The sequence below is a fragment of the Opisthocomus hoazin genome, chromosome 19 (assembly GCF_030867145.1).
Source record: "Opisthocomus hoazin isolate bOpiHoa1 chromosome 19, bOpiHoa1.hap1, whole genome shotgun sequence".
In the NCBI taxonomy this organism is placed as follows: Eukaryota; Metazoa; Chordata; class Aves; order Opisthocomiformes; family Opisthocomidae; genus Opisthocomus; species Opisthocomus hoazin.
In genome coordinates, this window is record NC_134432.1 from 17,594,104 (window position 1) to 17,612,992 (window position 18,889).

At 47.8% G+C, this 18,889-nt stretch overlaps 1 protein-coding gene across 2 annotated transcripts in view; it reads left to right on the forward strand.

Moving 5' to 3' along the window:
• Nucleotides 1-2,616: 2,616 nt before the first annotated feature.
• The window catches only part of PBX3 (PBX homeobox 3), a 114,954-nt gene continuing 98,681 nt past the window's right edge, over nucleotides 2,617-18,889 (forward strand). For both annotated transcript variants that reach the window (XM_075439108.1, XM_075439109.1), the window contains exons 1-2: nucleotides 2,617-3,712; nucleotides 4,762-4,835. In XM_075439108.1, coding sequence (XP_075295223.1) covers nucleotides 3,516-3,712; nucleotides 4,762-4,835 — 271 coding nt within the window. In that variant the 5' untranslated portion in view covers nucleotides 2,617-3,515. The remainder of the gene's footprint in view (nucleotides 3,713-4,761; nucleotides 4,836-18,889) is intronic.

Consider the following 18,889-nt stretch of genomic DNA (forward strand, 5'->3'; position numbering starts at 1 on the left):
GCCCCCGGCCCGGTTCCCGACTCGCGGTGGTGCTGCTGCGGAGCGCTGCGGGGCTGGGTTTAGTCTGTGGTTTGAAGCTCTCGGGCGTAGCCAGCCGCGGTCGGGCAGGGTGACCGGCACCGCCACGGCCCGCGCTGGGCACGGCGCAGTGGGGGCTGCGTGGGGCCGGGGAGCCCAGCCCCGCTCCCAGCCGCGGCCACGCAGACCCCGACGCTGCCCGCAGCAGCGGTGCTGCCTGCTGCTTCCAGGACTCGTTTTCCTCTCGGTGTCTGCTCGTGGCCCATCGGCCGGGCGCGTGTGTCAGCCCTCCGCAGAGTCACCGGTGCAGTCTGCCGCCGCAACCTGCGGACATAACAAGACAATATCGGTTAATTCCTCAGGAAACCATGACCTCGCTGCCTCTGAGCAGCTGTACACGTCAACAAAATGCAATCTGTAGCAAGGACGGTACGGAGGACAGTGCAGAGCATGGCACAGAGCGCCGCAGAAGGCCCTGAGCAGAGGCGCGCTTGGCGCTGTGAAGAGCCGATAATGAGCAGATAATAATGGCCAGTGTCAGTGGCTGGGTGAAGGCAGGGAGCTGGAGCCGTGCTGGCCGAGGGCAAGTCGCGGGCAGGGAGCTGGAGCCGTGCTGGCTGAGGGCAGGTTGCGGGCAGGGAGCTGGAGCCGTGCTGGCTGAGGGCAGGTTGCGGGCAGGGAGCTGGAGCCGTGCTGGCTGAGGGCAGGTTGCGGGCAGGGAGCTGGAGCCGTGCTGGCCGAGGGCAGGTCGCGGGCAGCGCAAGGCCATAAGCAGGAGGCACAGCAGAGCGCAGAGCCGTTCTCCAGCAGTTGTCTCATGCTGGAGATACTTGACTCGGCCTGATACACTCATAGGAAAAATAACGCAGAAGAGCAGCTTTCTGCTGGTCTGGTGAGGTGAATGGGATCACTCCGGGGTGAGAGGAGAACCAGAGCTGGCACAGAGCAGCGCCGTCCCGCCTGTCGCAGTGCCAGGCAGCTGTCAGAACTGCTCATCTCTCCTCAAAAGTTTGCCCTCAGTGGACAAATGCAAACTGATCTGTGAAATGTTCAGAATAATAGTAATAAAAAAGATCTTTGGAGTAGCGTTTTTAATAAAGCGGGAGGACACTAAGAACACATTTGCTCAAACCAGAAAATGGTACAGTAATCAAGATGGAAGATAATTAGAATTTGAATGAACAAGCTAATTGCTTGGAGGCACGGTGAAAGCGTAGTCCTGTTAACCAGCAGCAGTCCCCAGCAGTTGAGCGTAACCCCCGCGAGACACGGTGAAAGGTTCCAAATCGAACCGATGACATCCAGGTGACGGCCCGGAGTGAAGGGACGATGATGGTGATGTCAGCCGTGATTGAGAGCAGAGGCAAGCGGAACCCGGGGAGAAGGATGAAGAGCTCTGTTTCAGCCCCGCCGAGTCGGAGCTGTCAGCCGCGTGTCCACGACGTGTCAGAGGCGAGGAGGAGGTTTTAGTTTGGACGTGGCTTCTTTCAGCTGAAACTGTCCGTCACAAGTAAAGTACGTACGACAAATTAGTGTCATTTTAGTTGCTCCTGTGGCTCTTCATCTCCGTGCCACAGGTGGTTTCCCCTTCCCCGAGAGCTCTCTGTGGCGACGGCCGTGTTCCACGCAGCCCACAGCGTGAAGATCGGTCAGAATTAGCGTGACTTCCCGCGTATGTTCGCGCGGGGCGGGTGTGCTGCGTAGGCACAGCGTGGGGGCGGCGGTGGCCGAGGGGCCACCCCTGCATGGAGTCCAGTCGGAGTTACCCCTGGTGCGCACGCTCTTTGCTCTTCCCATTTTTGGCAGTCTGAGCCTGTACGCAAAAAGAGGAATATGAAATAGGGAGGTGCGCGGCACACGGCCCCCTTTGGCCGGACGCTTCTCAGCCGGGGGACCCTCGCCGGAGGCTCCGGCCTTGTGATGGGGCTGCTCCGCCGGGGAGAGGCCCCGGGCACGGCCACACAGACGGCAGCGGGCAGGCCGCCTCCCGCCAGGGGTTCTCCGGCCCGCGCTCCCGGGAGAGGCCGGCCTCCCGCGGGCAGCGGGGCTCGGGGGCGCGGCGGGCTGGACCGGGGGCTGCTGCGGGGCCGGGGCCGGGGCGGTCCGACCCTCCCGGCGCGGCGGCGGCGGCGCGGAGAACCGCGAGGCCTCAGCTGCGGGGGTTACCATGGCGACGGGGGGGGCGGGGACGGAGCGGCGTTCGCCCCGGCCACGTGACTGTTCGAACAGTCCAATCAGAAGTTTCTCAGCCGAGGGGCGGGGCCTGCTCGAAGGCAGGCGGGCGCTGTACCGCCCCGCGCACGCCGAGTGGCCGGCGCGACCTCCGTCGCCCGCCCCCGCGCGCTGCCATTGGCCGCCGCGCCCGCCGCTCCTGGCCGAGGCCTCTCCCCCTCCCCCTCCGCTCCCCGGGGAGCACCGCCGCCGCCGCTCGGCCCGGCGGGAGGGCGAGCCCGCGGAGCCGGACCCGTGAGGCGCGCGGCCCCGGGCGGGGCGGTGGCGGCGGCGGCCCCGCCCGGCGGGGAGGGCCGGGGCGGGGCGCGGGGCGGGGCGGTGTCCCGCGGGAGGGGCGGGGCGGGGCGCGGGGCGGGGCCGGCGGCGCCGCGTCCCCCTCGCGCGCGGCCGCCGCGCTCCCTCACAGGGTGACACGTCCGCGGTGAGTGAGTGGCGTTGGCAGGCTGTCAATCCCTCACCGGGGCGGCCATCAAACAACGTGAAGCACACACGGGCGGCGGGGCCCATAAATTCCGGCGGGCCGCGATTTTTGCACGTTGCTTTTGCAGAGAGTGTGTAATTAATTTTTTTACAGTTCTTTCCCCGCGATTTCCGCTCTTTTCTTTGCACAAGTTCAAACTTTTGATTGCCGCCGCTTCCCCCGCCGCAGGCTGGGGATCAGCCGTTGTTTTGGGGGGGGAGGGCGACTCGGTTTTTTTTTTTTGTCCCCCCTCTGTGTTTTCTTGGCTTTTTTTTTTTTTTTTATGTTGCAGTTTGGGGGTGGGGGTGTTCGCCGGGTGCGTTGTGGGTTTTGCTGTCGGCCGCCCTGCTAACTTCTGAAGGATCTGAAAGCGAGTTTTGATTTTGTGTTTGTTTTGGTTTTGCTTTTTTTTTTTAAATCTTGCCTTTTTGCAAAAGAAGATTTTTGGACAAGTGGGGAAAGGCATAAAAAGCAACAGTAAAAATAAAAAAAAAGGGAAAATAATAATAATAATTTTAAAAAAAGCCTCGGAGGAAGACTGTAGCAGGAGCACCGCGAAGACGCCTGGCAGCCCGCTCGCCCAGCCCCAGCCATGCCGCTGCTGAGAGGAGACCGGCACTAGAGGAGAGCGCGCCGTGCCGCGCCGGGAGGAGCGCGGGCCGGCGGCTGGGAGCCGGGCAAAGCACAAATACTGATTTTTGTCGTTGTTTCGCGTGGCCTCCCCCCCCCGAAGAGCGCGGCCGGAGCCGGGGCTGAGCGCGGAGCCAGGCGCGGACCGGCGCTGCCTCCCTCCGCCGGCCGGGCGATGGACGAGCAGTCCCGGATGCTGCAGACGCTGGCCGGCGTCAACCTGGCCGGGCACTCGGTGCAGGGGGGCATGGCCCTGCCTCCTCCCCACGGACACGACGGGGCCGACGGCGACGGCAGGAAGCAGGACATCGGCGACATCCTCCACCAGATCATGACCATCACTGACCAAAGCCTGGATGAGGCGCAAGCAAAGTTGGTTTCGTCTCATTAAACCTTGTCTCTCTTTTTTATTTTTTTTTTTTAATTTTTTTTTTGCGTGTGTGTGTGTGGTTTTTGTTTCTCTCCTTCCCGCTCCTCTGCGGAGACCCGGAGTCTCACAATTAGAGCAACTTCTTGGTGCCGTAGGAGAAATTGCAAGCGGCCAAGGCAGCGCCGAAGTTGCTATTTAATAATTTTTTTTTTTAAAATATATCTAATAAATGTAGAAGCAGGCGATGCTTACGCTGTCGCTCCGGTGCGCGGGAGGCTGCGGCCGATCCCTGCCCGCTCCCGTTGGACCCTGGCCGCCGGACACCGGCCTTGGAGCCTCTGTCCGTCCGTCCGTCCGTCAGGCCGCTCTGCGCTCGCCCTCAGAGCGCAACTTTTTCCCCTTTTCTTTCTTTTCTTGTCCCCCTGTCCCCGAAGTGGCGGCAGATGAATTACAGCCCTGACAAGATATTGCTGGGGGGGGGGGTGAGGGAAGGAAAAAACCACCCCAAACCCCAAAAAACAATCCCAACCACCAAACGCTGGCTGTTTTAAATCACAGTAAATACAAAAACAATTGCTAACTCTCCAAGTTCCCCCCCCCCCCCCCCCGCCTCCAATCTCCTTAATAAATCAGTTATAATATCGCAGGACGGATGGTAGCGGGGGGAGGGGGGGGGTGGTGATTTATACCCCTCGGTCGGGCGGTATTTGCACCAAGATAATTCGGTATAAAAGTCAGAGGGGTTGAGGGAAGGGGAGCGGCGGCTGGGAGAGGGACCCTTGGTCACCGGACACCCCCCCCCTCCCTTCTTGCTCCCTCAGCCCTCCATGCCCGCCAGCCCCGCGGCCCGGCGCCGGGAGCCACCGGCCGGTGGCTCCCGGCGCCGGGCCGCGGGGCTGGCGGGCAGGGAAAGGCGGGGAAGAGGAGAGGGAGGAGGGGGGGGCGGTTAACGGACACAGACACGACGAGCCGGGGATCCGTTTGTCGGGGAAAGGCGCCATGTTGCTAAAAACCGCCTCGCTAACCCGCTTTGTGCTGTGCTCTCTTTCAGGAAACACGCGCTCAACTGCCACAGGATGAAACCCGCCTTGTTCAGCGTCCTCTGCGAGATCAAGGAGAAAACAGGTAAGGGCCGCCCGCGCCGCCGCAGCCATCTTGAGCCCTCCTTCCTTCCACCCGCCGGCGGGCACGGCGCCGGCCCGCTGTCCCCCCTCACGTCGCCGCAGCGGGGAGGCGGGAACCGCCGCCCGGAGGGCTCCCGGCCTCTGAGGAGCCCGAGCAGCCCCGTTCGGGCCGGCTCGCCGCGAAATGGCGCGGTGGAGGCTCCCCCGCCGCTCTCCCCGCGGCTCCGGGGCCGCCCCGCTGGCGCCCGCGCCGCCCCTGTGACCGTCCGGACGCCTGGCGAAACGCTCCTCGGATCTGCGTTACCTCACAGATTGGGGTGGTTTTTTGTGGTGTTTTTTTTTTTTTTTTTTTTTTTTTTTTAAATCCCTCCCCGGGATGCGGAGCGCTCAGCGGGGACGATGGAGTTTGGGGGGTGCGCGGTGGCCGGGCCGGGGCCTCCCGCCGAGCCCCGGGGGGTGCCCGGCGCTGGCGGCTCCGGGCCCGGCGCCGCAGCCCGGCTCAGATTGGCCGGTGCTGGTTTAAATACAACAAATTCTGCTCACGGAAGTGCAAAAAAATATTCTTTTTTTTCCTACATTAATGCGACACTAATAAACCCCGCTTATTTTAGAGGCGTTTCAGGGGATTTTTTGGTAATTTTTCCACATCACTGAATTTACAGAGTTTTTTTTTTTTAAAAGAAGGAGAAAATCTGCAAAGTATCCTGCTTTGCATTATGATAATGAGAACATTTATTACTATCTGGCTTTAAAAATAAATACATGCATTGGCTGGCTTTTTAGCTATATTTGGCATTCAATCACATTCCCCTTAACTGCACACTGAAGAAATAAAGACCGTAGATGAAAACAACACACGTGAAATCATTGCAAACCTCAGCTTGAGAAGCCTAGAAGTGCCCGCTTCTCAGTGAATTATGGTGCTTTATGTCCCAGGGTTTGGTTGCTACCGCGGATCCACTCCAGCGTCTGCTGACAGCTGAGCACTAGGGCATTGACTGTGTTGTGAATATTAAGATTGATTCCGCTTTATATTGCGTTATATTACCCGGGATAAGGGGAATGATCCCCCTTCTGCCCTCCCTCCCCACCTACCGACGCTTTCCTCCATCAGCTCGTAACCCCTGTCCATCCTTCTCTGGCTTGCGCTTCTGTCCTGCCGTCCCCTAAACTTTCTGCCTGTCCTGCTCCGGGGCCAGCCGAGCAGCCTGCCCTCCCTGCTCAGACATCTTGCGGCAGGCAGATTTCAATTAAGGAGGCCGGCGCGGGTCCTGCGATCACTTTATTTGCAGAGGGCTTAGCCTCGCTGTTTTGAAAGGAAAGTGTAGTCAACCGCGTGTCAGAGGTGAGCTGCGAAGAACAACCCAAGTCCTTTCAGAGCGGGGATTACTGGCAGAGGGTGTTTGGTGAGGCCGCTGCCGTCTCGGAGGCGAGAGGGAACCTGGCGAGAGACTTCGTGGTCTGAAACGATTTCGGGGTGTTTTGGTGGTAACTTGTAAGTTGGGATCCTGCCTTTGTGCTACAAGCAGTCGAGCCAAGTTTGCAAGTTACCTCTTTCATGAAATCGCTGAGAACCAACAAAGAGTGAAGGCGTCCGCCTGCCCAAAGGCGAGATCCTGCCAGCCCCGGCAGCACGGGAGGGACGGGATTAATGCACGGGGTGATTGATGGAGATGAATCCGCACTCCCACCAAAAACTGTTCCCGCAGGGGGACCTTCGCTCAGGGTCTCCCAGTTGAGATGAAACGTCTGTAGGCTTTAGTTAGCGTGCTAAAGCGAAGAAAAACTGAAAATACGTTCTAGCATATTTTCTGTAAGCTGTTTTCCTCGGAAACGGCTCAGACAATTCTGAACTGGAAGGGTGAATGGTCCGAGATGCAATTAAAGCAGAGGTGTCCCTCCCCTCGCCCTGGTACTCCGCATTGTCTTGTGGTCTGAGTGCTTAAATCTGCCTGCGGCTGGGTTGTGTGTCGGGGTTTGATTCTTTTTAATCAGAACCAAAGTTTACCTTGGTGTTGGAGGTGGGAATTGCTGTGATGGCTCTATCTCTGCCTTCTTCTGGGAGAAGGACGAGAGGTGAGGAGGGAAACTGTAGCCCATACATAAAGTGTAATTGCAGTCGTGTCTGTTCTGAAATAAGTAATGCAATATTTAAGTCATTTTTATACTGAATTATGTATTTTTTTATATATTTTAGAATTTTCAGTACAGTCAGCGAGGACTGTGTGAGACTGGTCGTGAGAGAACATGTAGAGGAATCCTCAGATTAGGTAGAGCAACTCGTATCACGTTCCCGTGAGGGTTAATGAATGCATCACATTTTTAAAAGCCTCTCTCTGTCTCACTTAGGGTTAGGAGCTGAAGATTCACACACACACCCCCCCCCCCCGAGGTATTTGCCATGTACAAAGCAAATCACTGAGTTTACTGAGCCTAGCCTGACATTTCTTTTTTAACATTTTAACATTTTTAAAAGTGCTGCATAATACATCTAAGAGCTTTACAGATATTAATAGATACGTGCATTCTTAGAGGCAACCACAAGGTAGCATGGTTTTCGTAAAGAAACTGCCATTTATTTCTTTAATTAGTTCAAAGAAAAATGATACCCGAAGTTCTACTGAAGCCCCTCCAATAAAACGCGTAGATAAGCAAGTGAGAGCCTGTTTACTCTGTATTGTTCTATTTTAGCCATTCTCTGAGGTGTAGCTTGGAAGTGTTAAAGTTGCATTCCTAACGCTCGCTCACATCTGTTGCATACCTGTGTAACAGTCTGAACGCCTCTTTACGTGCCTACCAGTAGGAATCAAAAACTGATTTGTGCCTTTGTTTTATTTCCGTAGCTCTTTTTTACTGACTAAAAATCCTTCAGATTTGTAATTCGATTAAGTCTCCATTAGGACGTTGCTATACCTGAGGTACTGGTTATTCTCATGGAGATAGAAATGAAAATATATTAATTCTTACAGCCTTAAAATGGTTAGGGAATTGCAATTATTTCCCAATGCAATGACATACTATTGGGTCCTGGATTGTGTTGATAGATGACTTGGTTTTTTGTCTTTAAAAATAATTTATACAGATAGGAGCACACGTTTGTGAAAATATCTGAATGCATGTGCGTGTATGTGGACACGTATACCTTTATTTATTTGTTTCTGTGAGTCCAACAGAAACAATGATAGCTGCCAACCAAACCCTAATTTACTGTCACCACAAACCCTAAACAGCATTCATTTACTAGTAAAGCCTAATGGCATACATGATGGTTTGCCAGATTTGTGGCCTTTGTGAGGCTTATAAGCAGGACTGACTTGGGAAGATCATAAAACTTAATGAACTTCTCGACTGCAGGAGGTGTCCGCAGGGGAAGAGAAAGGCCTGCTTGGCTGGTTGGGCTGGTTGAACTATTTTTTATGTCTAAAGAGAGAGGAGGAAAATGGTCATGAAGAACATTCTCCCCTTGTGCAGAATTTTGTTTTAAAGAATGAAAAAAAAAAAAAGTTAAAATCAGACAAATAGTAATGTTAACCACGGGGTTACTTTCTTGCTGTTCCCCATGTAAGCTAAAACCTTTATTTTTATTGCTACACCTGTAAATAGCCATACGATGCCGTTCCAATGATTAAAGGGCTGTATCGTGCCCTCACTTGCTGCAGAGCTGCGTGTTGATGAAGCTGGCCCAACTCTTTCAGGAGCGCCCCTCGTCAACATGCTGCAAAATCTGTAAACCGCCTGTGAGGTGACTCCTTGGAGGAGGACTTGCTTTTTGCCTTGCCTGCTAGCAGAATTCGAAACTGTTAACCCCTTTCTTCACTGTGGTTACTGAAAAATCGAATCACAGGACTCCTCCCTTGCCTTAACAAATTTCAACTTCTCAGTGTTTGTAAACTATCATTCAGTGCCAACAACTTGCAATAATGCATAATAACACACAATCCTGTCTGAACATTAGCGGATTCAAGTGGAACAATGAAATGGCACTGATAGCAGCCACGGGCGCGCGTGTGTGTATGTGCGTACGTGTGTGAGCTGTTGTATCTGATATATCAGCTGTGATGTTGCTGTTATTCAGTATAGCTATTTAAAATATTTATGTGCAGTCCTGGTGTTTTTTTTTCAAGCTGCTAAATACATATTTTTTATTTACCCTGACTACATAAGGAAGTAAGCCTTGTGTATTTATGTGCGTATAGCTTTTCTTCAGTTTAAATTGTTTAGCTTTTGTTTCCTTTCTCATGCTTCAGTATCCAAGATTTTTCACTGAACCATTGGTTATACTTTTGCATGGTATTTTTTTTTTTTTAATTGTCAGCAAATCTATTACAAATGATGACGTGCAGTAGAACGTTAGGTCATTTACACTGTCCTTATGGCAATGACATTGCTTTTCTTCATAAATGTCCTACTAGATAAAAAATAAATTGAATAAAGTATCTTGATTGTCATTTGGTCATCTGTTTCAAGCACATTCATTGTCAAAAATTTTGTTTCTTTGGTGGATTTGTAACAGGGTGCTTCTCTGGTGAAGAAAACAGGCGGCTTTGGTGATTGTTTTCATTAGGAAATTCATGATACTTTGTCTTACAGAACCTGTAACTACACCGTACCTTTAGACCTTACCGTTGTCAGTGCTCCTTGCTATATTTAGACAACAATCTGCACGTTGATTACCAGGATCAGTGTTTCCAGATTCCACCCCCACCCCCCCAGCTCTGTAGAGGGTAAATTTGGACCTACTTGTCAATACTAATTTAACTAGGAGCAGGGATTTATTTTATCTTACAGCTATTTTTCATGTCCTTCATTTTATTTTTGAATTTGACACATTTGCTTGCTTATCTGAAAATACTAAATGATAGGAGTTACTGTGTGGTGTATTTTAGGATGCTTGTTGTAAGTTAAGGAATTTTTGCATTCAGAGATAAATTATTAAAATAGCATGTAGTGAATGCAAAAGAGGCCTTTTTTTTTTTACAGGATTTAACACATTTATCAAGCTCTATTCCTACAGCTTTCAATGAAAAAGTTGTACAATATGGATATTGTGCTGTCTTTTTTCAATTTAAATATTGATTTGTGTGAAACATTAATATAATGATATTTGCAGTCTACCGTAGACAAATATAAGCAGAATTAGACATACTAAATTGTTACAGATGTAACGCAATATTTAAATACATATGAAGGCTGTATTAATAATTATATAGTAGAACGCGAGAGAGTCCTCAATTTTTAGGCTGTTTTTCAATTCCTTGCACATCGTGCGCGTGATGGTTCGGTGAGTATTTTTTCTGAATAGCAGGAATGAATACTGAATTTGTGCACTCCGAATCAGCGGAGCCCCGAGTGGAGTTCTCCCGTCCTGGTATCATTGGTGGAATTAGATGTAGCTGTTTGTATTCCGTGAATTGACACCCTGAGAAGAATGCTTTGTTTGTTTTCTCAGCAGTCATGTTTAATGCTATTCGCTTATCAAGGTGATCAGCATGGTTCAGATAACACATGCCTGACACAGCCTGCCTTTTTTCACCATCGTGTTGACCTTTTGTCACATTTGCTTTTCTCTGGTAGGCAATTCATGTCTTTAAGTATGAATGGAGTAAATAATTCACATCAATATTTAATATAAATTATTAAAGTTTCTGTCAGCTCTTATACTTCATGCTTTTATAAAGTTGGAGTAGTTCATCAGCCAAACAGATGAATTGTGCTTCTCAGCTGGACATTAGAGCTCCTCCATAACGCTGGCTTTACAGTGGAAGTAAACAGGGAATTAAATATGAAAGGAAATGAAGCCTGGTACTTGAACTCTATGTATTTTTCAATAATGCACATTCTTTAGGAAGGCTCAAAGTGCTAGATAAATATCCATCATAATTTATTTTGTTATTCCCATCCTGGGTTTTTTCCCTTCATGTTGCAAACAGAAATGTAGAAAACCCTACTGACCCCGGCATTTTCTTCTCCTCTTTGTTATTAGCCCTCTGTTAGTGCTCCAGCCCCCTTCTTGGCTTTAGGCTGGGTGTATGAGTGTTGGGGTTTTTTGGTTTGTTTTTTTTTTCCCCCTTAATGTTCTTTCTCTGTTTTTAAAGATTGATGGGGAGCACAAAGGCGACAAAGTTTCAGGATTTTTTAGTCTTTTTTGTAAATTGTAGTTTATATTTTGCAAAGCAACGTGTGATTGAAGGTAGATTCTGAAAATATTTTTTAAAGAAGAAATGGCCTGATGTCTGATTGTAACAGTGATAACGTATTTACTGCTGTGAGAATTGGATAAAAATAGCGTGTTTTGCATAAAAGCATGTAGTAAAAATCATTGTGCTCTTTAATTTTGTTCTATTTTAGGTATTTTACTTTGAATTCTTTTGTTAATGATCGGTTCAGTGCATGTTGCGCAGTCATGTGAACTTGTAACAATATATGAATCACTCAATATCATGCGTCCTACAAATCAATCACTTGGGAAAGGGGGTGGGTTTGTATCATGTGTTTACAGGTCAAAACCTTTTGCTGTGCTGAAGTCATGTATCAACATTTAAAGCTAATCTCTCATTCCTCATTGTCCAGCAGGTGGCTTTTTCGTATATTGTTTAATTTTTAATTATTTATTGTAAGTGGAAAATGGAATTTAATAATATTACCCTGATTGCCTTTTTTTAGAAGAACAACGGTTTTCCAGTAGTGTATCCTGTTGTGTATGACAGGGTCAATGAAAGCATCTAGAGATCTTCAAGTATACAATCTAAATTAAGATTCTAAACAGGCATTACAGATGCTGGTAACTTTGGCAATTATCATTTTGTTTGGTGAACAGTAGTAAAACAGTGTGCGGTAAAAGTGTTTAGAGAGAGAGGATAAATAAATTGAACAGTTTTGCAATGCAAAGTGGTTTGTGGTGTTTTTGAGGATTTCTTGGCTCTTGCTTAACTGCTATTGTGAAGCCTGGAGCAGATTTTCCCATTGCTAATGCCCTAGAAGTATTAATTCACTTTGATATGCTAATTAGAGGGCATTATGCAAGAAATGAGATTAAGTGGCAGCATGAAGCCATTTGCCTGTCAGTAAATTGAGAGCTTTAGCATCAGGAGGAGCTTTGTTTTTTCTGAGTTTCTCTTGGTTTTGCATATAAATAAAATTGATTGAAAGGTCTAGAGAAGCTTCTAGAACATTGGTGGTTCTTTTTCTCCTTCTATGATTATTTAAACTTCATGTTAAAGCCTTTCTCTGAATATTAATTGATCTAATGGGAGATACTGAACATGAAGAATTTCATTGTATTCTCAGTTACTGTATCTTAACAAAAGGAAAGTATTAGAATTCTTTGTGTCATCTGATTTTTGTGGTATTATTTTAGATATATCTTACAGCTTTGCATTATAACCTCTCTGACTGCTAACCGCTCCTGTGCTGAGAACTGTATCTGCGGGGAGGTATTTTTGCCAGTTCTGCTGGCTTTGGGGTCAGGATAGCGAGAGCCCAACCAGCTGAAGTCAAATGGTCGGCTCCCATTCCTGGCCGATGGGGCCTTGGACATTTATCACCCCCGCTCACTCATAGCATTTGCCGTCATTTCTTATGTAAATCACGCGTATATTTTCCTTCGTTTAGGAAGGAAGGGTTGTAATATTGACCATAGATTTTATTCAACTGCCAGAAACTCTGTTAGAGTAACATTAAGGGATTGACTTACAGCCATAAGAGCGAGGAGATTTGGAGTTAATAGTTAAACTCTGCCCTTAACTCAACTCATTGAACCTATTTATTAGAGCATATATGATACGTAAGATCACTGTGCTGAGACCTCCGCAGTATTAGGGCGCTCCAGGATGACTCAAAGACGAGAGTTTCTGATTTAGTTCAGATTTTCCTGGTGGGTTTTTTTGGGGGGTGTGTGTGGTTTTTGTTCAGCCTCGGAGTTGCTTTACTACAGTTTTGTGGTTAGTTTTCTTTTTATAGTACTCTTTAAAAAAACATCAAAGAAGTAACTCTAGAAATGGAACAAGAAATTAATCAGAAAATCAAAACAAAACCGACCCAAGCCTCTCTAGTCCTCTTTGCCTGAGTGCCTGCAGAGTGTTTGCTGTTTGTGTGCCCATCTCCTCCACAGATCGTTGTCGCAAAGTCAATCAGGGGAGTAGTGCTAGGGTGACAGTGCTTGTTATGAGCCCCAGTAGTTATTTAAAAGAAAGGAAAAAGGATAAAAAAAATGCCCCAGAGCTCAGTGCGGGGGCTGTTCATGCTAGATGCACATGCTCTCCCTGATCCTGGCAGCTGAAGTCTATCACCGTTGGGAAATTTTTAACATGAACCACATAAGACACAAACCACCGCCGTTTCCCCGAAGCCACAGGGGTTTTCACGTCAGCGCAGGACAACTGGCACGTGCGCTGCGGGTCCCTGCCCGCCGGCCTCTGCCCTCGGCCCCCGCCGGAGCTCCCTGCTCCTCATCAGCCAAGGGTCCGCAGCGCCGCTCTCGTTCAGAGCACGATGTCCCTGGTTGTCCTTAGTGCCCAACAGCTCCTGAACCAGTTGGCCCAAAGAACCTGATCAGGAGCTTGCAACCCCAGACCTGCAGTTACCATAGTTTGATACTGGGAAGAACAAAACAGCACCTGGAACTGCAGAATCGGTTCTTCTTACAGAAAGCGTCGCTGGTCTCCAGCTGCTGAACAAAAGAACTAAATAATAAAACTGATCGGTGGCCAACCTTGGCTTTCTCAGTGCCAGAAGACCCCGACGGCATTGTTTCAGGGGGAGAGGGTGCCGGAGGTGAAAGCCTGGCATTTCTGGGTTTGACTCCTGATGCTGCTGTTGGCTTGAGAAGAAAAAGCCTTCCTCCCACTGGAGTGAGGAGAGATGTGGTGACCTCGGCGGGAGCAAACGCGGGGGCTGGGCCGCCGCCTCGCTGGAGTGAATGCACGGGCTCACTTTTCCTACCTTTAAAATGGGAATATTATCTATCAGGTTTTTTTGTGAAGATCATGTGAAGTTGGTGCTATGTGTTGAAAAGGAGTAATTTTATCAAGTATTTGGCATGATGAAAATTGTGACATAAGAAGTAATCTATTAGCACTATTTACAGTGTCCGCTTTATTCCAGTCACGGTGAGCCTAATGGAGTCTTACCTCCTGGAGATGGAGAGATTAGGCTTTCCTTAGACTTCTGCTTTTCTTGGCTTTAATTAGGAATGTTTGTTTTTTTAATGCATGGTTAGACCTCTAGCAAACGGTCATTGGGGTTTTCTGACTTGGTAGTTCGTTTGCTTAGTGCAGAGGGAGACCGTTTGCTCACCGCAGATGGGGACCACTGCTTTTCTTCAGCGAGAGCGGCTCGCAGGCAGGATGGCATGCTTGGAAGCGTGTTTAGAGCGTGCTTTCATGGATTTGTTGATTAAAGAAGGGAGTGCGCTTTTAGTGAGGTTTGTAATTACAGAACACCCAAATGTTTGCTTTTTTTCCTTCCATGGGAGATCCTGGTAGCATGATTAACTGTCATGAGTAAGAACAAGTTACAGTAGATTGCGCAATGATTCTTATTTGACTTCAAGGATGTATTTATTACCATTTTTGAACAAATTATACTAACATGAAAAGTTGTGGAAATGATTGTGCACTAGATAAGGTGATGCATTACAGGAGTGGTTGGGTTTATGGAGCTTTATGCCGAGGTTTTCTCAGAAATTATAGCACAGCCCTGTCACTATAAAACCTGGTGATACAGTTGGTAATAACATGCAGTGGAGGTATTTTTAGGATTTCACTTGTTATTCAAATGGAGTGGGACTATCAGTTTTTCTGCCTCGTATTTCTTTCCTTTGTTGCACTGGGCGAAGCGGGAAGAGGGGAGGGGAAGCCCCAGGATGGCAGAGCGGGTGCTGGGTGTGGGGTACCGCAGCCCTGCCGGGTCCCGCCGGTGCCACCGGCTCCGCGGGGCTGCCCAGGCCTCGGCACCGCTGGCGGCTCCGTGGGCGCCTGGTGCTCGTGTGGGGCGGCGGGGGGAATTTCGCCTGCCATACACAACTGAGGATTTTTTTTGTGAATTATTTCTTACTTCCTCTCCACTTGTTAGGGCAGTGACGTGATATCGATACGGAGCTTGGGAACTTATTGACTTGTTGGTTCTTGACCTTTTGACTGTGACCAAGTATAGAAATTGAATGTCTGAAAATTAAATGATAGACTCTATATACATAAATTCTTGGATGTCAGTGTATTACATGGACTAATTTCGGTTTACCTAAATTTATGGCATTTTGTGTTCAATAAAGGAAATATTTCTTCCTTTCAATATACCGAGAGTCTAGTAATATTGTAGTTGCTAGCACTAAACAAATCAATTTCCTTTTACTGACTGATTATCATAACAGCTGCTGTTTAATCACCGTGATTGTTATGTAACTTTTAAGTCTCTAATATTTTGGAGAGGAGCAGACAGCATCGTCTCACCACGTAACGACGTGATGTCACCGGTGCTGAACCGTGTGACTGCATTTTGAGGGGCTCCAGGCTAGAGTTCCCGTTTAGTCTAGTAATACTTGGTGGGCTGTGAGCACTTGCTGAGCAAACTGCCTGCTTGAAAGGGAACCCCAAATAACACACGGTCCACGTCCTGTTTTCCCTGAAATGAAACATGAGTGGTGTTTGGTTTTTTGCCCTAAAAATGTGTCATGGTGGGGCCTGATGAAAATGCCGTGCCTCGGCCTCTGATGTCTGATGAAATTAGCTCATTGCTGTGCACGTGCAAACAGGGAGAGCGGCGATCCCAGATTTGTAGCTGAGAGCGAGACTCGGGCCTCCAGACCGGGGCGACGGAGCTGGGAACACGGTTCTCGCCGACTGCCGCAGTAAGGCTGTGGTCAGCACTAGTGTAAATATTTGTACAACAACCATGTTCTACAGACTCCGATTTAATGGTAAAAATCTGCCCTGAACGCCTGGGTAAATATATGCTGAAGAACAGAAGCCTATTCACTGCAGAAACAATTGACTTTAGGTTCTTTGTTGTTAAAGTGGCCCCCAGTGATCCGCTGTGCGGAGCAGATCGCGGCGTGCGGCTGCCGGCGGGCTGGCGGCTCCCGCGCAGTGCCCGGCGCGGGCGACGGCGACGGACGGGGCGCGGGGAGCCGGCGTCGCCGCCCCGCTCCGATCCGCGCACGGGCAGGGGAACTTGTCAATGGAAGAAAAAGAACTGTAATCGCGCATTTACATATGCTCCTAATTGTTGATTTGGGGATTTTGTATGAATATAGCTTCACAAAACAGATGCTGTTTAAGAAAAGGGGGAACATCATTTTGTGGGCAATGAATTAAGTGTTTTTGTGGCCCTCTCATCCGTAGCTAGGAGCAGTTTGTGGACCGCGTCTGTGAACGCCGCTCATAATTGTTTTTCACACATAAGTTATGCAAATGAGCTTTTATGGCAACTGGCATAACAATTAGCATCCTCCAGCAATATTTTAGCAGGTTAATTGCAAAATTTCTAAATTGTACATCTGACTTGTTAATTAGGCATGACAGAGGTGGTAAAATAGTTATCTTCAGGCAGTGGCAGCCAGGAGCTGCTTGAAATGCAAAGAGCAACGATTGATTGGATTTGAGGGTTACAATTGTGGGAGCACTGCTGTTGTCAAGTGCCGCTGAGCAGCTCTGCTCCACCGGCTGCCTCGGAGCGAGAGCCACGTCGGTGCGGAGAGGAGCCTGCCATGTACAAATCTGCGTTATTTAACTCTGAAACTCTCCAGATCCCGTCCGTGGGAAGGGCCCAGCTCCTGCCTCTTCCTCCGTCTCAGGCCCACGTGAAGGGACCTGAAGTCGTAATTTTGATTTTATTTACAAATATGCCTGGAAGTTTAGCTGCTGGCACGGAACAACAAATACTTTTTTTTTTTTTTCCCAGCCGTGGTAAAAATGCCATTACCTTTCCCCACACATTTGCTGAGAATTCTGCCTTGTTTTCCTTAAATTGCAACCTTTGCTGCCCGGTATTTTAATACGGTGTTGATTACATTTTACAAGCTTTACTTAGCTTATTTATCTTAAATCCTTGCTTTCAAATGTCTTTGTGTGTCTTATCATATTAATCGTATTAAAATACAAAAAATTATGATATTTGCAATAGTCCCTTTTTAGGCTCTCGGAGGTACATCTGAATGATTAAGAAAAGATTGTAACAGGAGAGTCTTCATCCTGGTAACGTGCTCAAAACGTTTTTCCACCAGTACTGCCTGTAACAGAGAACCGTGTATTCCAGCAGAGGTGCAGTCTGTTTGAATCATGCCAACACGATTCTCCATCCCAGTATCTTCTAAATACATTTTACTCTCTTTGACTGCTGATTTTGGTATAAAATGCAGATTTCTGGGCTATTTTAATATTTAATAAGTTAAAGGGTGATAGCAAACAAAAAAAAGCCCCGCTGAACAAGTACCTTTGGGAGACAGGGAAGTCATCTACCATGTCCGAAAGCTTTGTTTGGTTGTACCGTTTGTCTTTAGTTTGCTGGTGGAGTTTGTATTTTGTGGCTTAAATAAAGTCAATCAAATTTGAGTACGTATGTAGTACCTGTAAGCAAAAAAAAAATCAGCTTAAGCACATGCGAAATTTCATGTCCTCTTTTTTCTCTGTATGTATTCTCTTGATTTAACCACATGGTTTTTAAAATTGGGATGTTATATTTTCATTTAAAAAGTAAATGCTCCTGCATGCATAACTGTTCTAATATTTTACATTTTCTTGTGACATGTGTATATGGAGTAAGTGCCATTTATGATGTGTTGTCATCAATAATTTTGTCACAGAGAATAAAAGCCTTTAAACTCATCCACCCACTGGAACGTTTTATCATATTTATTTTAAGAGATATGAAATTAGCAGAACAATTGAGCTCTTTGTATGTGGGAGATGCAAATGTAACTGAATATTTACCTTTAATGAAGGGCAGCATAAATATCTCAGTGTCAATAAATTATGTGCAGTAGCAGAATATTCCATAGACACCTAATAAATAGTTCCTTTTTTGCCCTAGATTCCTGAACCGCGTTATCTTCTAGGATAGTTTAATTTACAGCCCACAGTGAAATTAAGTATTGCTTAACTTTTTGAAATTACCTATTGCAATTGGAAAATACTGCTTTTTGACTAGCAGTAAAGCATGTTTCTAAGTCATTACGTTTACTGATTAAATGCTCACTCGCTGTATTCAACAGTTCAAGGAAGAGTTTACTACAGCAATGCTTCCATACATAATATCTGGAATGGAGTAACCATTTTAATGAGCTTCATCGGGAGAGATTCCAGCAGGGAACGTTTCAGGTGTGTTATGGCTGTTGTCTTGTCACAATGCGTGCCGCGGTAGCGTCAGAGAGGAGTTACAGAGCAGCCCTCGTCTCCTTGAAGGCAGTGAGCAACTCCATCGTCAGTGTGAGCAGGGAAAGGCAGTACAACGTAGCGTTGTGTCTGCTGGTGTTTTAGCAAGCGTGGTAAGTAAATATACTCCACGGTTTAAATGTACATCACATTTTAACTGTCCCAATATTGATCATCCTATAGAGGAATTATATTGAAGTCTACTAGTTATTAGTGTAAAGAGGGTCAGATGCAGGGACTGGTACAAAGCAAGTGCTCTCATGGTAATGATGCTGCTATTTATAGATCCCCATTTCATTAGTTGCAGAGTTTCAGGGAAGAGATTTTCTCTAGGGGAAATGGATACTTGAAGTTCATTTTCTTCCTGATGCACATTAAGGCAGAAACGTGAACAACCTTCAGCGTAGGACACACGGTCACAGGATTTTGTGTGGCCGTTTTCCCTGCGTGTACCTGCGGCTGCGTGCAGTGCAGGCGTCCGATTGCTAACGGCTGTTCCAGCCGAGCTTCCCTTCCAAATACCTTTCGCAATTTTTTTGTCACCAGAAGAATTATTTTTTTTTCCCCGGAAGGAATTTTATTTTTTAAGGGTGCCATGCCAGTAAACCGAGCAATATTAAAATATTTTGCTTTAGAAAACGAACACATCTGGATCACCTGACTTACAGCAGTCTTGCTACAGCTGTCG